The 19,508-nt window shown below is 53.3% G+C and overlaps 1 protein-coding gene across 3 annotated transcripts in view; it reads left to right on the top strand.

Moving 5' to 3' along the window:
• CAMK2A (calcium/calmodulin dependent protein kinase II alpha) overlaps window positions 1-18,506 on the top strand; it is a 60,649-nt gene extending 42,143 nt beyond the window's left edge. The window contains exons 14-19 of one of the 3 annotated variants that reach the window (XM_031449336.2): window positions 1,891-1,923; window positions 2,922-2,970; window positions 9,952-10,027; window positions 12,628-12,722; window positions 16,422-16,650; window positions 16,943-18,506. In XM_031449336.2, coding sequence (XP_031305196.1) covers window positions 1,891-1,923; window positions 2,922-2,970; window positions 9,952-10,027; window positions 12,628-12,722; window positions 16,422-16,650; window positions 16,943-16,946 — 486 coding nt within the window. In that variant the 3' untranslated portion in view covers window positions 16,947-18,506. Of the gene's footprint in view, window positions 1-1,890; window positions 1,924-2,921; window positions 2,971-9,951; window positions 10,028-12,627; window positions 12,723-16,421; window positions 16,655-16,942 lie in introns of those variants that run through there. The other 2 variants (XM_031449338.2, XM_064484437.1) reach the window with 2 other exon arrangements.
• Window positions 18,507-19,508: the final 1,002 nt, after the last annotated feature.

Genomic DNA, 19,508 nt, shown 5'->3' with positions numbered 1-19,508 from the left:
CCAACCTTAGGACCATGTTTCTACACATGGTTCTAAGAGATGTGAATACTTGTGGTGGCCACTTGCAAATTAAACTAACGTGCTGGTTAGTGTGGGAATATTATTAGTATCATCATCATTCTGTGATTCAGGAAAATTGAGTCTTTCTAGCACCAAGAAGCAATGCCCCTGTCCCCACCACCACCACTCCTAGGCCTCTACTTCAACCAAGAGGGGCCGACTGACCCTCAACACCACTCACTGCCCCCTGTTGGTGTCCCATCCGTCCGTCATGACTCCTCTCCCCCATGTCCCATCCTGTCACTGTACGTCCGAATCTGATGCAGTCTCTGCTCTGTGTTCCCTCCTCGTGTCCCGCCTGGAACCTCCTGGCCCCCGCGCCACTCCTCAGGTTTCTGCTGACAGCCAGGCTGTGTGGGCCTGTCCCCTCTGACACATGCTGTGCCTGGCCCAGCTCCAGCCAGGAGTGAGGCTGACACTGGGAGGACAGGGAAGAAGAGGAGGGGAGAGGGGAGGGGAGGAGGGGATGGCTGCAGACTTCCAGCTATGAAAGTCACACTGTCCAGGCTGGCTGGGGCAGAGGCAGGGGCATTGATGCTGGAAGTGCCCAGTGAGCCACCACAGCCACGTCTGTGGAGGCCCTGGATGGAGAGGACAGGCTCTAAGGCTCCTGGCACTCAGAGGCCCCTGGATCTTGGAGTCAGAAAGCCTAGAATTAGACCCGAGGACCCTCAGAGTATATCCAGTGCCTCCCCCAGCAAAGGCTTACCGTGAGGTCATCTCAAGTGCTTCCTCTGCTCCCACATGGAGCAGCAAGGGGAGCAGCCTCCTGGCCTCTCACATGTGGGTGCTTCCAGGGAGGGTGAGCCTTTGAAGAGCCGTCAGGCTGCAGGGACCTGGACACCTGGACAGAGAAGCGGCCTACATCAGGGGTTCCAGACTCTGCTTTGCTAGTGCTGGCTGAGCAGCCTTGGGCAGATCACTGCCCATCTCTGGGCCCCAGTTTTCCACATGTGCAATGCAAGTGTCAGTCTTGACCTGCAACCTTCTATGAGTGCAAGTGTTTAAGACTCCTGGCTTAGAGCTGAAAGGAGAAGATAATCTACACTTTCCTCTCTCCTTCTCTTCTTCCCTTGGGTCCATAGCCAATAATACAGGGGAAGCTACAAATCCCCCTGAAGCTAGAATAGGTGGATGGCAGGGCCCAAAGACTCGAATTCTGGGCTCAGCTCTGTGTCTGCCAGGATTTCTGAGGCCTCTTAGAGGACTGGTTCCCACACCTGTCCCTGCCTTGGAATCACCTGGGGATATTGTTTAAAATAAAGATGCTCAGGCCCCAGCACAGACCTAGTTATCAGACTCCTCAAGAGGCCTGGTTATGCATATTTTTGACAAGTTTCTTAAGTGACTATGACACTCAACCAAACCAGGACATTCATCCTTTCCTCAGAGATGCTTGGGGAGTCTAGGAGGAGACATTGGGCCTCATCTCCAGCACTGAGGGCCTTTTTGTCCAAGAGTTTTGGATTCTGGAGGCCTTAGGCATCTGGCACCCCAGACCCAAGATTTGCTTCCCGCATCAGAGCTCGGCGTAGGGGCAGCCCTGGTCCAAGAAAGGCTTGGCCTGGAGCTTGGAGGTTGGATGGTTGAGGCCCAGGCAGCTGTGCGTGAGGCCCTAGAACTCCAGGCTGAGAGAGGACTGGCCCTGCCAGGTCAGCTGCTGCTAGTGGCCCTGACTCCTTGTCCCAATGCCGTTGCCGGCAAGGGACCACCGAGGATGACCCCGAGGCCAATCCTCCTTCCAACCCCTCTTTGTCGTTTGTTCCTCTGCTCCCTGCCGTTTTCATGCTGTGTCTTTTCCTGTCCCATCTCTTCTCCTTGTTTTTCCAGAAAAGAAAGTCCAGTTCCAGCGTTCAGTTAATGGTGAGTGTCTGCCGTCTCCCAAACGCCGGTAAATCCTGGGCCTCGAACCCTCGCTCCTGCCTCCCTCCTGCAGGCTGCACTGGGAACCCGGGGCGGGGAGAGGGTGCTCAGGGCGTGCTTGGTACGTGTGCCTCGTGTGACAATATGTGTGTTGTGTGTGTGTGTTGTTGGCGTGTTTCTGTTGACACCTCCAACTCCATGGCCCAGACCAGCAGCCTGATGGTAGACCTGAGAACTCCCTGGGATGCAAAGGTTGATTTGAAGCCCATCCCACATCCAGTCCTTGGCTTCTCGCTTCTCCCCGCCCTCTGCTCTGGAACTCATCTCGGGGCTTGGTTTGTGCCAGTTGTGGCCTCTAGGGGGCTTGATTTGGCCAAAGGAGTGGGCGCCATAGAGGCCCTTCTTGAGCTTCTGCGAGGCTACCCAGGGCCCGCCGGTGGCAGAGGAGCCACCAGCCCCTGCCTCTGTCTAGGGGTTCCTGCGGTGGCATGGTGGCCCACATCCCTCTTCTTCTGACTCCATTGCTGTCTCCACAACTGTGTGATTTTTCTCCCCTTGAAAAGCCCAGCTTCTCTCACGCTGGGCCTCACCACTCCCCTCTCTTCTTCTCCTGCCAGTGTGTGCATTCCTTCCCTATTCTGCGGCCACCATGTGCCTCTCTGCTCCTCCAGGCCCCCTCTCTGCTCCCTCAAGCAGATAGGGCCCAGGACCCTCTCCCAGCCCTTTCAGAAAGGCCAGGGCTCTCCATGCATCCATCCCTTCAGCCACGCCCCCGCCCCCGCCCCACTCCTCCCACCCCCACCAGCCACTGGCTTAGCAGGGGCCCTTCTTTAGGCTTGAAGTCTGATAGGGTTTTCAGTACAGCATCTGGATGGCAGAGCCGATGAGGTTTACAGACACTGGGCCGCAGCATCAGGCCGCCGGGGCAGCCCCCAACTGGCCACACCTCTTCCTGCTGGCCAAGCGGGCCTCACCACCTCCCATGTTCTCTTTGGCAGGAATCTTCCGAGAGCACCAACACCACCATTGAGGATGAAGACACCAAAGGTAGGAGGGGCCTGGCCTTCAGCCCCTGGGCCTCTTGGCAGGCCCCCTTCATGGACAGCCCCTGGCTTGAAAGGGCCCCAAGGCTGACCTTGTGTCCTGTTTCTCTACAAAGAGCCACGCTTTGGCTCCTTATAGACCGGGTGCACTGCGGGGCCTTTGCCCACACGAGGGACCTGGCCCACCAGCGGTCCCCAGGTGGACTTTTCTTCTTGTAGGGGTTATGTGTTTAATTTAACATGTATCAGAAAACGTTAATGTAACACAGTCAAGTCGTAGATGTATCAGAGCAGTATAAATTTTCCTTTTGAAGTGTTTGTGAATTTTTAAAAAATGAATTGATTTAAAAAACTTGAAGGAATCATAGTAAAGGAAGGGAAAGCAAAAATTCAGAAAGTTCAGCCAACTGGAACATGGGAAATACTGCCCAAGACCAACTCCAAATGCTGGGGTTGCTGTAGCCAGCGGCTAACAGTTTTCACAAGCCCTCAGATGAAAGGGAGCAAAACCCCAGATAACCATGGTCTGATAGTAGGAGAGGAAATACCAGGACGGTACTAGGAGTAATGGCTGCCTTTCGTGGGGCCCTCGCTGTGTGCTAGACCTGTTTTCAAGTGCTTTATATTCACCTGAGCTTCACAACAAACCTAGGAGGTAGGGACTGTGATCAACCCCATTCTATAGCCCAGAAACTGAGGGTTGGGTAAACTGGCCCAACGTCCCAGAGCTCCTGTAGGGTAGGGTTAGGATATGAACCCAGGCAGCATGGCTCCAGGGCCGGGCTCACAACCTTGACTAGGGTGGCTGGGGTATGTGGAAAGTATGCTTGGAGCTTGGAGGAGGGAGGAGGGAGCGTCGACTTCTGCCCATGGGACACCAAGTCCTTGGATGTGTTAGTGACGTCCTGTTGCTCTTTCTATACCCAGCTCTCCTTGTTCCCCCGGGACAGGGACCGGCGAGGGTGGGAGTTTCACACTGGGGTGTGTGTCAGAGACACCTGGGGAGCCTCTGAAGTGTAGAAAAATAGCGTTGACCTGGAGAGATCACAGCTGTGCCAGTTTAGAGATGTCCAGGTGTTTAGATGATTTGCCTCTAAAGGCTTTCAATGACGTGGGAAAGAGCATTTTATTATGTAATATTTTTGCACAATTGCCATTTAGGCTTATTTAAGGCAGTTTTAACACACCAAACGCCATGACTGCCTCCTGACTCTGTCGGGATGTTTGGAAGCCCAGCCCCACCCTGTGGGTGTCCCTCTCTGGTCACTCCCGGATGGAGGGGGACGAGGGTGGCTGGAGACAGTCACTTCATCACCACAGCCTGATGCTAGAGCAAATCAAGCTTCTATAATGGCACTAGGGACAACCTTTAAAAACTCATTATCGTGAAGACTTCCCATGGGATCAGGTCAGCATTTTGAGTATGACTTTCTAACTGCATTCTTGGCCTGCCCCTGTGGATTCCGATTCCACAGGTTTCAAGTGGGTTGAAACATTCCCCATATTTGAGGCATGCTGTCCCAATGGTAAGAGTTAGGTGCTGGAATTTTGAGGAGACTCGTTGTGACCCCATCATTCTAGTCTCAGAACAGACAGGGACTAGCTACCATCTGTGGGATTATGACTGAACGCCTCTAAGTCAGAATCCCGCCCAGGCTGAACGATACGGCAGCGCCACGAGAGCCTCGGTTGGCCTCAGAGAGCCGGTCCCCCGCCGTCCCCGCCGTAGGGCCCTCGCCCGCGTGCCCGCGCCGCGCAGCATGCCCGGCCGTGTGTGGGGACCAGGGTCCGGTGCGGAGAGGCCTTCGTCCTGGGACACGGGGCGCGGCCAGGAAGGCGGCCGCCCTCTCGCCCGTCGCGCAACGCACGTTTGTGGGGAACCTGGTGCTAAACCATTCGTAGATGACCTGCTTCTGAGTCAGGGTTTCGTAAATAGCAGAGCAGCTCCCTTGCTGCGATCTATTGAAAGTCAGCCCTCGACACAAGGGTTTGTTAAAAAAAAAAAAAAAAAAAAAAAAAAAAAAAAAAAAAAGAACAGACAGGGACTGTGGAGGCAAACTGGCTCTGTGCTTCTTCCCTGGAGTCCATTTGCTGGGCGACCTTAGACAACTCACTCAACTTCTCTGAGCCTCAGTTTCATTGACAGTAAAGACGTGATGATAATAGTATCAATCTCAGAGGACTGTTGTGCAGATCGAATGAGAGGCTGCATATAAAGTGCTTACACAGTGTTTGGCACATGGTCATTGCTGAATGAATCTTAATTTCTTTTTTTTTCCCCCAAACTAGATCTTATGGTTGAATGATAGGAAGCCATATGACATTTTCTTGGAGCATCAGTTTTACTCAGAATGATTTTAAGACAAATATTTATATGTTAAACAGAGAAATATTTGTAATAGAATGTAAAATTTGTATGCACTATTAACGTAGAATGTGACCCATTAAAGACATTTTGCCCCTGGGGTAATGGCTCTGGGTTGCATCCCTGAGGTCTGACATTACCCTCTGCTTTAGAGACATCAGAATGGGAACATTTGTGAAGTGCTGAATTTTAATTCACATGTGCCCCTTTTAAAAGAGGTGAATCTGAGGCCCGGAAAAGAGAAAGGGCAGATCCAAGTTATTAATGGCAGAACTGGGTCCCCGTTTCCTGCCTCAGTTTCCCCACATGTAAAATGTCATGTCTGATGAAAGATGCTGGCTCAGCCAGGAGCTTCTACCCCTTTTTGGCAGGAGAGAGAGCCCTGTGCCTCCCCCAGCTTCTCCAGGCCTCAGAGAGAGTTTCCAGAGAACTATTTTCTGGTGTTAATTCGTTAAGTCTTCTTACTAAGTGAGAATAGCAGCTGGCCGGTGGATTCTGACCTAACATTAAAGTTAATTAGAAATGTCATCCTCCAGGGAACATTTTCCCCTGAGCAAAGAAAGGGACATTAATATTTCAGAACACCTTAGGCTTAATACACAGGCCTCTCACCTTCTGAATGGCACAGGGCTCTACCAGGCCTCCTCCCCACTGCCCTACCTCCGCCTGGTCAGCCCCTTGAAAGTTTAATTGCCTCTCCTACCCAAAGTGTTGTCTCAGAAGCTGGGCAGAGACATTCTGAGAAATATTAGTTAGGAATGCTGATCCCATTTCAGCTTTGGCATGCTGTGTGACCTAGAGAGAGTGTCTTAACCTCTCTGGGGCTCCAGCTTTCCCATCGATAGGGGAGCACTCTTGGTTGGGTGAACACTTGGTACGTAAGAAATGCCAGAAGTTGTTACTGAGCAGCTGCTGAATGAATCTTTCATATAGCAATGGGACTGCTGAGGGCAGGGGAGGGGATCAGAACCAGAATGAATTTCTCCAGCTCTAAGGAGCACCACAACCCCAGATCTTTGGTCCCAGGGAATGAAGCTAGGGAGATTCCTGGCCACTAGGCTTTGACTATTGGCAAACTTGGTGTCCTGAGTGGCTGGAGGCCAAGTTAGGCACTGTCTCAGGCTGCATTAATAGTGGTATTGTGCCCAGAACTGGGGAGGGCATAAAGTGCTACCCTAGATCTGATATTCTGCAATATTCAAGTCTCACCAGGGATTGTGTGCTCACACTCACAGAAGCAGCTAAACAGCTCAAGTACCCCTGAAGAGTAGATGGCCAGCCTGAGTCAGATCCTGCAAACCACATCCTGGAGGCCTTAAGCCCTGAGAAGAAAAGACTGGTAGCAGGGACAGCATAGAGTCTGGGGGAGCAGGTGCATGCTGCAGGGCCCTAGAAGGCAGAAAGGGGACCAGAACTATCACCAGGGCTTTTAGGGGGAGATTTCGACTCAAAAGGAGGTGAATGCAAATGGCGTAAGCTGTCCAGCAGGCTGCAAGCCCCAAGGTTCCAACCAAGACTGAACCGTCACGTATCAGGCTGCTGGGAAGTGTCCCTGCCTGGGCTAGAGGCTAGAGGATGTCCTCAGGGGAAACTTCCAATTCAGAGCCTTCCAGTGATAACAAGCAGAGCTCTCACTTCGGGGGTACCAGGCGCTGCTCTCAAGCTTTACATAATGCATCATTATTTACAGAAATGAGTTGATATAAAGGGCTTGGAACAGTAGCTCTTTCTGAGTAAGGACCATATGTGTGTTAGTTATTTTTATTGATTTATTCTTAACTCCATCCTCAGAACCACTCTATGAGGTAAGTACTATTAGTAGCTCCATTATACATATGGGAAACTGAGGTCCTGGGCCGTACCTTGCCCCAGAGCACGCAGTTATTAAATAGCAGAACCCGGATCCAAACTCGGGATCTGGCTCTAGAATCCATGCCCTTCACCACTTTGCCAGCCCCTCTGAGGTGGCAGTGAGAAGCAGCCCATAGGAGACAGGACATTAAGCACAGGCTCGTGGAATGTCAAGCTGGAAGGGCTCCTAACATTGCGCAGAGCAGGCAAGGGAGGGGCACAGGCCCCATAGCCTGCCAGGAGCACGGGGATTCGCACTGGGTCGTCACCCTGATTCTGTGTTGGAGAGGCTGAAGTGAGGTGTCTCCTGGTGGAGGTGGGTTTCTCCCCATCCTCAGTCTCTAGCATCTATGAAGGAGGGCAGAGGTGACCAGGAGGTCAGGCTATTGGGCTCCTAGGGACAGCGGCCACCGGGCAACTTGGGCAGTTCCAGGGAACCGGCAAAGCAGCAGCGCCAGACCCTGATCTGGTCCATCTCTTGTTCATTCATTCATGCCGCCTCTGTCCCTGCCCCAGTCAAGGCCCCAGAGTGACCCGGCAGAGCTCGTGGTCTAAGACAGACTCATTCCCAGCCCTGGTGATTCTTAGCAGAGCCAGGAGATAAAGAATTGGTGGCTCACTGCAGTGACTGGCTTTGAAAATGGTAACTTCGATGACGTTACGTCTACTGAGCACCCACCGTGTGCCAAGAGCTGTGTGCCAAGAGCTATGCAGGGCACGGGGCCCTGCCCTGAGGGGCAGGTGGTGTGGGGGAGAGGGGGATGGGCTTGGGAGCTGCATGGTCTGCTGGGGAGGGGTGGTCCACTGGAGCAGACTCTTTAACCTGTTGCCTCCAGTGTGACTGGAGTTCACCTCTGACTCCGAGGTGAAAATCACATGAGATTGTGCCGAGAAGCCGTAAGATTTGCAGGTTGAGCACCCAGCACCAAGCGCACACACTCAATAACAAATGCCTGTGGGGCCAGGCCTGCTGCAGGCTCCAGGGATCAGTGAGCCTCCACGGAGCTCGTATTTGAGCTGGGAAAAAGACAAGGACAGGGGCCCAACATGACAGGGAGCGTGTTGGATCTCCTGGGTCCTGTCAAAAAGGCCTTGGGCTGGAGCCAAACACTGCACTCAAAATGTTCTGTGTCCTTGGGCAAGTCATAGCCCTTACCAGGCTTCTGTTTCTCCAGTATTTTGATGAGGAGTCTGAGTCCCTGGTCTCCAAGGGTTCTTGCAGCCTGAGTGTCCTGTGATTCTGTGTCCTCTGGGCCTGGGGTGAGCTCCCTGGTGTGAGGTGAGACGGGGGGGGGGGCACTGGTCATTGGTGAGGAAAGGGTGGGGACTGGGCCTCCACCAGGGGTGGTCGCCCTCCCACGCTCCCAGCCTGAGATGGACAATGTGTCACCTATGTCCACCTACCTCACCTGAGACTGCTCCAGCACACCAGCTAGCTGACCAGGTTTGAGGATAAGCTTGAGCCTGGGGGAGCAGGGGAGGAGGGCCTGCCCCTGGGAAACCACGTGAGGCTTCTGATAGGACGGTCCCGCTGGGGTCGGGACACTTGGCTTCAAATTCCCTCATCGCTGAGGCTGAATCTCCTCATGTGTCAGAGCAGGGGAAACTGGCCTTGCCTGCTCCCCACTCCCAGGGTGTCTGTGGGGAGCAGATGCAGTAACGCGTGTGGGAGGATGCAGGAAATGGCACTTACAATGTGGACCTACTACATGCTAGGCACATCTCATCCCACAGGCACATCTCATCCCACGCTAATGACAAACCTGGGAGAAGGGCACTGTTATCTCCATCTGATGGACTAGGAGACAACCTTGTGGCCCACAGTTGCACAGCTCATGAGGACCTGGGCTGGGGTTTAAATAAAACCCTGTCTGGTACTGAAGTCTGGGTTCTATTCCCAACATGTTTGGCATTGAATGTATGAGAGGTGATGGTGTCCCCATTATACAGATGGGAAAACGGGCTCAGAACATCATTCATCTAATATGAAAGCTGACAGGGGAGGGTACAGTGCATGCTTGGCATGCATGAGGTCCTGGGTTCAATCCCCAGTACCTCCATTAAAATAAATAAACCTGATTACCTCCCCTCACCCCCCTAAATTATAAGGGTTCAAAGAAAAAGAAAATATGTCTAATCCTGTGCCAGAAAGACAGCAGCTGTTTGTGGTGTGGCAGTGGCAGACGGGGGAGGCCAGGGCTTAGCAACTGGGATTCATTATGCCTAGGAAGTTCTGGAAAGCTCAGTGCCTGACTCCTACAGGCACCCAAATAGCGCAAAAACTCACCCAGACCTAAGGGATGAGTAAGTCCCAAGCCCTTCCTTAGTGGCCCCAGTTTGGGCAGTGGGGGAGTCCCTGGTTTGTGGCTGTTGGTGACAATGACCACAGGTGACCTTGATGGGATTCAGATGGCCAAGCAAGGTGATGGGGAAGCATGTTTTGGAGTCAAGACCTGAGTTCAAATCAGCCTAGAGTCAGAATGTCCAGCATGCATGCTGTTGGGAGGCAGAGGCTGCCAACTGAGGCACTGGCTCTGCCCTTTGTGGTTGAGGGCACTTGCGCACCGTTTCACCTTTCTGGGCCTCATTTCTTCTTCCATGAAATGGGAGTAATGATGCCCAGGAACAGTGTGTGTGAGGATAGAGACAAACTGTATGCAGCCCTCAGGTCCCAGGACAGGGACTGGTGCATGATGAGGACTCAGGAAATGGTGGTTGGTGCTCCATCACTGTCACTGTTATTTCTCTGTGTCCCCTCCTGCCTTACAGTGCGGAAACAGGAAATTATAAAAGTGACAGAGCAGCTGATTGAAGCCATAAGCAATGGAGATTTTGAGTCCTACACGTGAGTCGGCTGGGCCCATTCTGCATGTCCTGCCTGGATTGTTGATCAGGGGTCACTGATGGCTAATTTGGGGGTCCTCATCTCTGACCCTCATTCACTCACTCTGCATGTGCTGTGAATCAGGCTGAACTCATATTTCCGGTTTGCATTCAGACTTTATGCTTTTATTAAGCTTTCAGCTCACACCACTTGTTTATATCTCAGTCCTGCTCCTCCTCCTTCTCCTATCTTGTTCCCCAGGAGGAATGCCGACAAAACTCTTTTGCTTCCCCAAGCATGAACCTCCTCAGGAGATGAGCTGGGCAGGAGGGAGGCAGGCCCCTCCTCAGTCCTGCTTCATGGGCCTGAGTCCTCACCCTGGACCTCTTCAGTTCTCTGACCTCACATGGGCAGGAGTGGGCAGGAATCCATAGGGTGTGATCTCCAGTGAGCAGGGGTGAGCAAAAGAACCCCTAAAAGTAACCTTACATCCTCTGGAGGATAAGGCAGAGCGCACAAAAATAACATAAAATGAAACAGGTGGCATGAGACATCCCTACACACCTGGACCAGCCTTGGAGGGGCAGCTGTATGCAAAGGCTTGGCTGGAGCGCCCCCTGGTGGTCACCATCACCCTTGCTGGTCTGGCCCCAAACAGGCCCTCAGCTGGCCCCAGGGTGATCTGGCTAGGATTCTGGGCTGAGGCCTCAACGTCTTGGCCAGAGCTGGCAAGGCCTGGGCCTGGAGACCCAACATGTACTTTCTGGCGGACAAAAGCTGCCAACTAAGGGCCTATTGGGATCAGGTAAAGTGGGACTAACCTGGCCAGGCTTTGCTCTTTGGGCTTCCTGTTCCTGGTTTCCATTATGCCCAGGAGCTAAAATTTGTCTCCCAGAGGCTTGGCAGGCCAGGTGCATTCTAACTGTGGGAGGGTCTCAGCAGCAGTGGGTGGCAAAGCCCCAGCAAGCTACTGATTATCTCTGGAGGAACAAGGACCTTGGAAGGTGCAGGTGTGAGACCGAGGCCGCATGTACATGTAAGTGTGATGCACTTGGCCACACGTGCACGTTTGTGACTATGTGCACAAGGGGTGTGCGTGGGTGTGTGTGCACGTGTGCTCCTGGGGGTTGCATAAAAACATGGAAATGCGTTGTTGAATGGGTCTTGCATTCAGCCCTAGAAAGAGTTAAGTCAGCCATGGGAGACCCGGAAAGTGGGTCTGGAGGACACAGCCAAGGCGGGAGGGGTGAGAGGTGGCTCCTCTGGACCCCAAGCCTCCCGCCTCTGTGATGTCACTTCCTCTGGCACCTGCAGCCTACTCTAGGTTCTGACCTCTTGCCCTGACCTCTGGGGCCTGTGGTACCCTGAGTCTGGCCCTGCTAAGCCTCTGCTTCCCAGCTTGTGGTATGGAGTTGGAGCAGACGGTCTCTGAGTCCCTTCAGAGGCTGGGAAGCCCAGAGACTTCCTGGAGAGGGGTTCCTCTGGGGAAGTGGTTGGGGGTGCTCAGTCTCCCAGACGATCAGGACTAAGACCCCCAGCTTTGGATGATTCTGGAGCTGGAAGAGCCCCAAGCATCCCATGTGGTCTGAGCACAACCCCCCGGCCCCTAGCTAATCCATCTGGAGAAACTGAGGTCCTGAGTAGAGAAGCAAGTTGTTTGGAGTCACAAAGACCAGGCAGTCAGCACAGAGCAAGGACGGAGCACCCTGCACTCACCACGGAGTCCGGCTCAGATGATGCTGGGCCTGGCACTCTCCTCCAGTATCTTCAGTCCCTCCCCAAGTCCGGATCTTTGCTTGTCCTGGGGGACATCCTGTCCCTGGCTTCACTGTCGTCATCACAGGGATCCATGTTGGGCCACAACAATCCCAGAGCCCTGGGGGTGGAGGAGACAGTTTTTTCCTGCCTCAGTCTGGCTGTCAGGGCCTCCCAGAAAACAGACCTGGGAGGGAGCACTGAGCTGAAAATACACGGCAGAGGGCCTCCTCGGCCAGGCCCTGGGCTCCTTCCTCCCAGGCACTACTTCTTGGAGTGATGTTTTCCTCAACTTACGGAAGAAGGAACTATGGGAAGGCTGCTGCCAACAATAGGGCGCCTTTGTTTAACATAGCAAAATGCTGTTCCTTCCAGGGACACACCTGCTTGGTGAACAGAAGTTACTTTAAAGTGAAGGAAAATGTGTCTCTGCCCTAGGAAGACAAATTAGGAACCGCACCCTCTGGATGGATCTGCTGTCCTGAGCAGGGGATGCAATATCGGGAGTGGTGTACAGGCTGAATTATCCCCGTTGGTGCCTTAGTGCAGCGCACAATTGCACGACATTCACGTTGCTGTCACTTAGAGAGGTTAAGCCACTTGTTGAGGGTCTCATAACCTATAAGTGGCAGGGCCACGACCTGGCCCCAGGCTTCCCAGTTCTGAATGGCACTGGCCAGTCCACAGTGCCCCTCAAGGTCACTGTATAAGCCCTTTCCCATCCGCCAACCTCAGTGACCCTGTGAGGTGGGTGCAGTCACTAATTTCACAGGCTCAGCCTCCTGGGGTCCAGGCCCCTGGAATTGGAGGAGGGGGGCTCCGAGAGGCCATCCCAGCCCCTCTCTCCTCTGACTTCCTCCCTCCAGGAAGATGTGTGACCCCGGGATGACAGCCTTCGAACCCGAGGCCCTGGGGAACCTGGTCGAGGGCCTGGACTTCCATCGATTCTATTTTGAAAACCGTGAGCAATCCCTTCCCTCTGGGCTGCCTGTTGTCTGCTCTTGTTCGTGTCCTGCCGGATGGCACAGCAGGGTGACAGGCAGGGCCCCCCAGGGCATCTCAGGAACCAGCGAAGAGGAAGAGCCCATGTGGACAGGGGTTGGTACCATCTTGGTTCCCTCTCCTAACTCTGGCCCATCCGCCTGTCCCTGCTGTGGCTGAGGATGGGGACCTGGGATAAGTGTGACAAGCTCTCCCAGCCCTCTCCTGCCGATGACGCTGGGAGGGCCTGGGGAAGGCCTTTACTCACACTCCACACATCAGGGAGCCTTCCCACCACGGTGCACCCCCAAGTTACAGTCACCTTAATGCCTGTGGCCACCCCAGCTGCCCAGCTGGTTACAAACTGGCGTGTGGATGGGCAGTCTGGGGAAGAGAGGACCAAGCTCACACTGCTGTGCCCTGCCTGTTTGTCTAGGTCTCTGTCCGCATGTCTGTCCTTCCCGGGTTTCTCCTTTGCAGGAGAGACCTTGGCAGCTTTGCAACCAGGGGCTGTCAGGGGGCTGAGGCTGGGCCTGACCTAGGGCACTTTCTGCCTGTGTCCGCATCTCACCTTGGCCAGGGGTCAGATAAGGACAAACCATAGCATGTGCAGGTTAGACTCATGCAGCTCAGGACCCAGAGGAAGGCCCTGGAGGTGGTCCAGGGTCCTCCAGAGGGAAGGCACGTATTGCTGAGGCTACATTAGGTGATTTCTGGTGCTTTGGGGCACCAATGGAAAAAGCACTGGTTCACACAGCGAGAAAGTTGGTCCCTTTCTAAATTCTCCTCAATACATCTGGCTCCTTCAAGAGGAAAGGCTCAGTTTGGTGCTAGTCTGTCTTAAACATCCAGTGCTTTATAATTCACCTTGTTACCAAAAAGAGAGCAGTCTCAGGCTCAGATCCCATGCAGGCAGAAGCATGGAGCTCGGATTACATAACTTGATTTCATTTTCACTGGACTTACTATTAAAATTGTATTCTGTGGGACTGGTTGTTCATTAATGATTGTGGTAGTAATTTTTCTTTTAAAATAAATTATAAATTAATGAAGTGAATTGATTTAAGGAAATAGGTTCAGGAAGTAAGCACAGGTGGCACTCATAGATGGTAAAAATACAGGTGGTACTTAAGCGACTGAATTCGGACCTAGTCCAACTCTTCATCATACAGAAGGGGAAACTGAGGTCCAGAGAGGGGAAGTGACTTGTCCAAAGGAACCCAGAAAGCGGGTGGTAGAACCCCATCCTGACTCCCTCCAGCGCCCCCTTCTTTCCCGTGCTCCCCTCTCACCTGGGCATTAATGCCCCCTAACTGGATACCCCTCTCCTGCCTTCACGCGGTCTGACTGCATGTTAGTATAAGGGCTCAAGAGCACCCCCAAAATAGCTGTGAAGAAGGAAGCTGCATTTTTCCTTTGACAAATCAGACTCTGATTTTCTAAGGCTAGCAATGCAGGTTGAATGTGAAAAGAGGTGGCTGGCCCCACTGTCCCCATCACCCTGGAGCTCCCTAGCTGATCATGGCGGCCATCTCTATACTGGCCTGTCCTCTAGGGGGCGCTGGTTCCCCAGAGTGAACGCAATCCCCACAGAGCAGAGACCAAACGGAGCTGGCTCTAAAGACTCCGGGATGGCAAAAGGGGAAAAAACAGGGGAGGCCGTGCCAGCCCGTGGCCTGTATTCAGGCAGCGAGCCCATCATAGCACCGGCCCCCTGCACTCTGGGCTTGGACGTCTAGTCACATCAAAGGACCCACGAGAGCAAGACCCAGGGTAACTGCATGCCCTCAGCCAAGTCCCACCCTCCTGTCTGCTTTTACCAGCTGGAGGACCTGGCCCCTTCTCCTACCCTAGCCACGAAGGTGGATGTGGGAAGCCTACAGTCTGTTCAAAAGTTACCACATTAGGGTGGCCCTCTCTCAGGACCCCAGCTCTTGCCGACAGTAGCAAGGCCCAGTGCCCTCAACAGCGCTAAGTTCTGTTTGTCCCTTTTGGGATTGTTCTGGATAGTCCTCATTCAGTCCCACCTGGAGACTGACTTCTTTTAGGTTCTACTGTATTTCTTTCAGAAACTGGCCCAGCTTTGGATAAGTCTGATTGTTTCTCTGGACCTCAGTTTCCAGGTCTGCTCAGGGATACAGTGAACCAGACGGTGTTGAGTGCCTCCAGCCCTGGATGCTGTCAAAGATGCTTATGGAGGCCTCCTTGCGCTTTGTGGGAGGGCCCCTGGGTGACCTCTGAGGTCACTCCCAAGCCTATAAAGCAAAAGCTCTGCACTCTCTCTGTGCAAGAGACCAGAATTGTAAAAGTCTGTTAGTCAACGTATTTAAGGCTTAGTGATTTTGAGTCATTTATCCAAAGTCTATGTATAGTTGACTGTAATATTTAGGAGTGGATATTATTGGATGCTTTCTGTAGTCCTTGAAAAAAAAATAACAATTTTACGTTTTTCAGGAAATCATTGGCTTACAGACTTGGCTGGGCATCAGAACCAGAGGATGAGAAAGGGGAGGGAGCTTTTTAATATTATAGATTCTTGAACTGGCATCACCAAGGGTGGGGCTGGGCAGTCTATATTTAATGTCAGCTCTCCATGGGGTTCAGACCTACATTTGGGCTACACTAAAGGGAGGCACGAGGGTTCCTCTGAAGCCCAAGACCCTGGTGACCCCTGTCCAGCCCCTCCCTAGGCTGTTGTCTTTCTATGCTTTTGGTTTTTATCTTGCTGAAGAAATTGAGAGTTCCTAGAACCAAGATGATGATGATGATAATAGTAATAACAGCTCCTGTTTCACGTAGAGAGAGCTGGCTTCCAGTCCTTTTGTCGGTTCTCTCGTGATTATAAGAGCCAAGCATTTCCCCTCTGGAAAGCTCCATGAACTCACCCCATGACCGCCAGCACCATCCTTATAATTCCAAGCTTCTAAGATTCTATCATTTTAATATTCTCCAAATTTCCATAATGCTATACGTTGAGAACAGAGGTGGCAAATGAGGGGCCCACAAGCCACATCGGGACTACATGTATGTTTCGTGTGGTCTACATGATGCTTTAAATTTGAATTAGATGCTAATAATTTAAAATGAGGCACTTACATGTAAAAATCCGGATTTCTGGATTCTCTTGAAAAATCAGAAAGTGTGGCAACATGGGTCCCACTTACTCACATAGCAAATACCAGGGAAGCTGCGTACAGGGCACCTCTGTAGAAGGGACGTAGTGCCCTGTCTCCACCACTCCCTATTGCTCCCTGACCCAGAGACAAAAGGTCAGTTGTCATTTAGCATCTTAGACCCAGCTCAGCCCCCTTGCTTATGTACTCGCCTGGCCTCTGTAGGGATCTGGGTTGAGACTCTGGTCTAAGTTCATCTGATTCTACGTTCATCTGTGTGTGTGGTGAGATACTGTGATTCTAAAATTCCATTTCCCTGTGTTTGAAGAATTCAGCTTGTCTTGCAGTCCTCTGTAGCTAAGCTGGGATATGCTCTAGTCAACTACAGGTTCTGCCTTGACTCCCAGGTAGCTGAGCCCTGTCACAGAGACCCCCCTCCTCTGGAAATGAGGCAGGCAGAGGTGCCTGTGCTGAGGGGGTTGCTGAAAGCTGGGGAAGTGAAGGAAATGAGAGTCAGGAGGCCCCCCGGGTGCAACTCCTCTGCCCCCTCCCATCCCCGCCTCCAGTGTGGTCCCGGAACAGCAAGCCTGTGCACACCACCATCCTGAACCCCCACATCCACCTGATGGGCGACGAGTCAGCCTGCATCGCCTACATCCGCATCACGCAGTACCTGGACGCAGGCGGCATCCCTCGCACTGCGCAGTCAGAGGAGACCCGCGTGTGGCACCGCCGAGATGGCAAATGGCAGATCGTCCACTTCCACAGATCTGGGGCGCCCTCCGTCCTGCCCCAGTAAGAGCCTCTCCTTCCTGCCACCTGTCATTTAGGACCATCTAAAGGAATGGGGTGGTGTCAGTCTGGAGGTGGTACACCTTGGGGAACCTGGCTGCTGGATGGCTGTGAGGTGGGGGTGGGAGGACCACAGTGGGGAGATCAGGCCTGCAGGTCTGGGAGCAGGGGCGGGGGGCGGTGCATGAGGTGGGTGGGACCCACAGGAGGCAGCGTGTACTCCCTCTAAGGAGGTGCGGGAGGGTGGTTGCTCAAGGAAGCACCACATCACCACTGCACATACCATGTCTTACAGCTGAAGGATCAGGCTGGGGGCACCGTACCGCAGAGATCCACTCTTTGTCCGTGGAATGTGGCTGCTGGTTCTCCCACATGGATTTTGCTGGAATTCCCTCAATCACACCATCCCGCTGCCATCACTATCACCTTCATACCTGTGTCAAGAAAACCTGCCTGTTTGCAAAAGCTATCACGACTTCAGAGCAAATGGCCACATCACCCCATCCCCACCTGTCACTCTCGTTCTCTGTCCCCGGCCAGGGAGGGGCTTCCTCAGGCCTGGGTGCCCAGGGTGCCAGTCCCTGGACCCCCCTCCCAGCTGCCATTGGCCTGGTCTTGCCTTGGCTGTAGGCCCGAGCGCCCAGCTGTGTGTTCCCTCAGGGGCTGGGGAGGAGGGGCGCAGTCAGGAGGAATGTGGCATCTGCCTGGCCCTCTCCCTGATCTCTCCTCTTCCTGGGCCTCCTGGGGAAGGGCAGATGAAGCCCCAACTCCCCGAGCCAACCTCCCCTGCGGGAGAGGGCAAGAGAGGAGCAGACGCCAGGAGCCTCCTGCCTCAAACTGCCTTCCTAGATCTTCTCCCGTCCTGTCCTGCCCTCCTGGTCTGCAGCTGACCCTCCTCCCTCAGTGTGGGGGGGCGCGATCCTCTCAGGGTGCCCCCATTTCTTTCCTCCTTCTGCTGATGTCCCCTCCAGCACTAACCGCCCCTTCCACCCTTCCATCAGGCCCGGGGAATTCCAGCTTCGTCACATCCGAGGAGAGAATCTGATTGCTTTTTGGGGGCAAAAGAAAACAACGTTTAGGTATCACTTCTACTTGGACCGCATGCCTTTTTATAGCCAAACTTCTGTGTGTTTCGTAAATGGATTTCGCGTTAATGGATATTTATGTAATAACTAGACCTCTCAGATTATTGTGAGAACAGTTGGGTAGGGAAGGAAAGTGGGAAGAGGTTGAGGGGTAGTTTTTTCTGTTCAAGGTCTTTTTGTTTTTTTCTTTCTTTCCTTTTTTTTTTTTTTTGGTCATCTCTGAGATGGACTTTGTCACTTGTGGTTATCTGGGGCGGAGGTGGACTCAGCCCCGGGGAAAGGATCTCTCTGACATTTCAGACCCAAGTTTCCCTTCAGGACTGGAGAAGCATCACATGGTGGTGCTGACGAAGAAACAGCAAATCAGGGCAGAGAGAGTAGGGGAGGTTGTCAGGATGGCAGTGTCTAGGCTTTTCCTTGCTTGCCTCCCAAACCGGGGTCCTTACTACCATGCTTCCCAGGATTTCCTCCCACCACATCTGTGTACCACCCCTGGCGCCCCCCGCCACCTCTGAGGGGTTCACGAGCATGTGTCTTCATGTGGGTCCAAAAGCAGCGCTGGAATTTCTACTCTTCACAACTCCTCCTGCAGTCATGGGTTCATATCTTTCTTTTCCTTTCTCTTTCCCTCTTCCCTTGGGAATTGACTCTGATGTGGAATGCCTTGGCACGTCCACTAGGATCTACTGTCTGCACTGTTTTCTTTGCATGACTTTATATGCAGTAAGTATGTTGAAAAAAAAAAAAGAAAAGAGGAAAAAACACTCAGCAAAATCAATCTACATGTTTTGGACAAAAAAAAAAAAAAAAAGAGGTTGTATTCTCAGTGTCCGACTCGGAATTATGTTGCTGCCTCTCTGTGCTTTTGGCCTCTGTGTGGCCGTGTTTTGCCAGCATGAGATACTGTCCCCTCTTGGAGGATTTTAGGGGAGGAAGAGCCACATCCCCAGGGATTTGTAGGAGGCTCTGGTTCCCCCAAACCCCTGGGGAATCCTGGGTGTTGAGTGGAGCAGGACTGATGTGGGTGTTTGACCCAGGACTTTCTGAGTTTTCCCCAATCACAAGCTGTCTGCTAGGCTCATTCTGTCGGCAAGGGCTGCTGCCCCCGGGACAGGTGAGGCAGGCTGGGCGGGGGCTGCAGGCCAGGAGAGAGGCTGCCCAGCCCTCCTGGTCTCCAAACTGGTCGATCACTGGCCTCCACCCTTGGCAGAGACCCTACTGCCGAGGCCCAGGGTGGGCACTTGACCTGCCCCAGGTCCAGAGGGCTTCCCAGTAAGGCCCAGTGATCCCAGCATCCCAGCAGCAAAACCACCTGCCTCCCTTGTGAGCTGCCAGCTCCCACAGCCATCCCCAAGCCAAAGGTGAGGGGTTGCTGCTATTACCAAGGCAAAGTCTGGTCCTTCTTCAGCCTCAGTTTCCCCTCCCCTCCGTTCAAAGGGTTAAATGTTCCCGCCCAGCCTATGTTGCAGGGCTGCTGGGGTGGGGATCAAATAAGATGGTGAGGTGAAGCCCAGTACGCCCATGAGAACCAACAGGGTGAGTCACTGGCTGGTCTTCCATTCCTCTCTGGGCCTGGCCAGTCCCCCTGCCCTCCCCCGCCCATCCCTCATCCCCCGCTTTGGTGCCTGTCTGCTGCTGATTCGCAGTGGACTGTGGGGGAAAGAGCCATGGTTTGGGGGTTGTTAGGATTCCATTCACATCTCTGATCAGACTCACTCTGTGACCTTGGGCAGGTCCTTTCCTTGCTCTGGCCCTCGGTTCCCCACCAGAGGACGC

This window comes from Camelus dromedarius, chromosome 3 (assembly GCF_036321535.1).
Source record: "Camelus dromedarius isolate mCamDro1 chromosome 3, mCamDro1.pat, whole genome shotgun sequence".
NCBI lineage: Eukaryota > Metazoa > Chordata > Mammalia > Artiodactyla > Camelidae > Camelus > Camelus dromedarius.
This window is presented reverse-complemented; position numbering and strand designations above follow the sequence as displayed.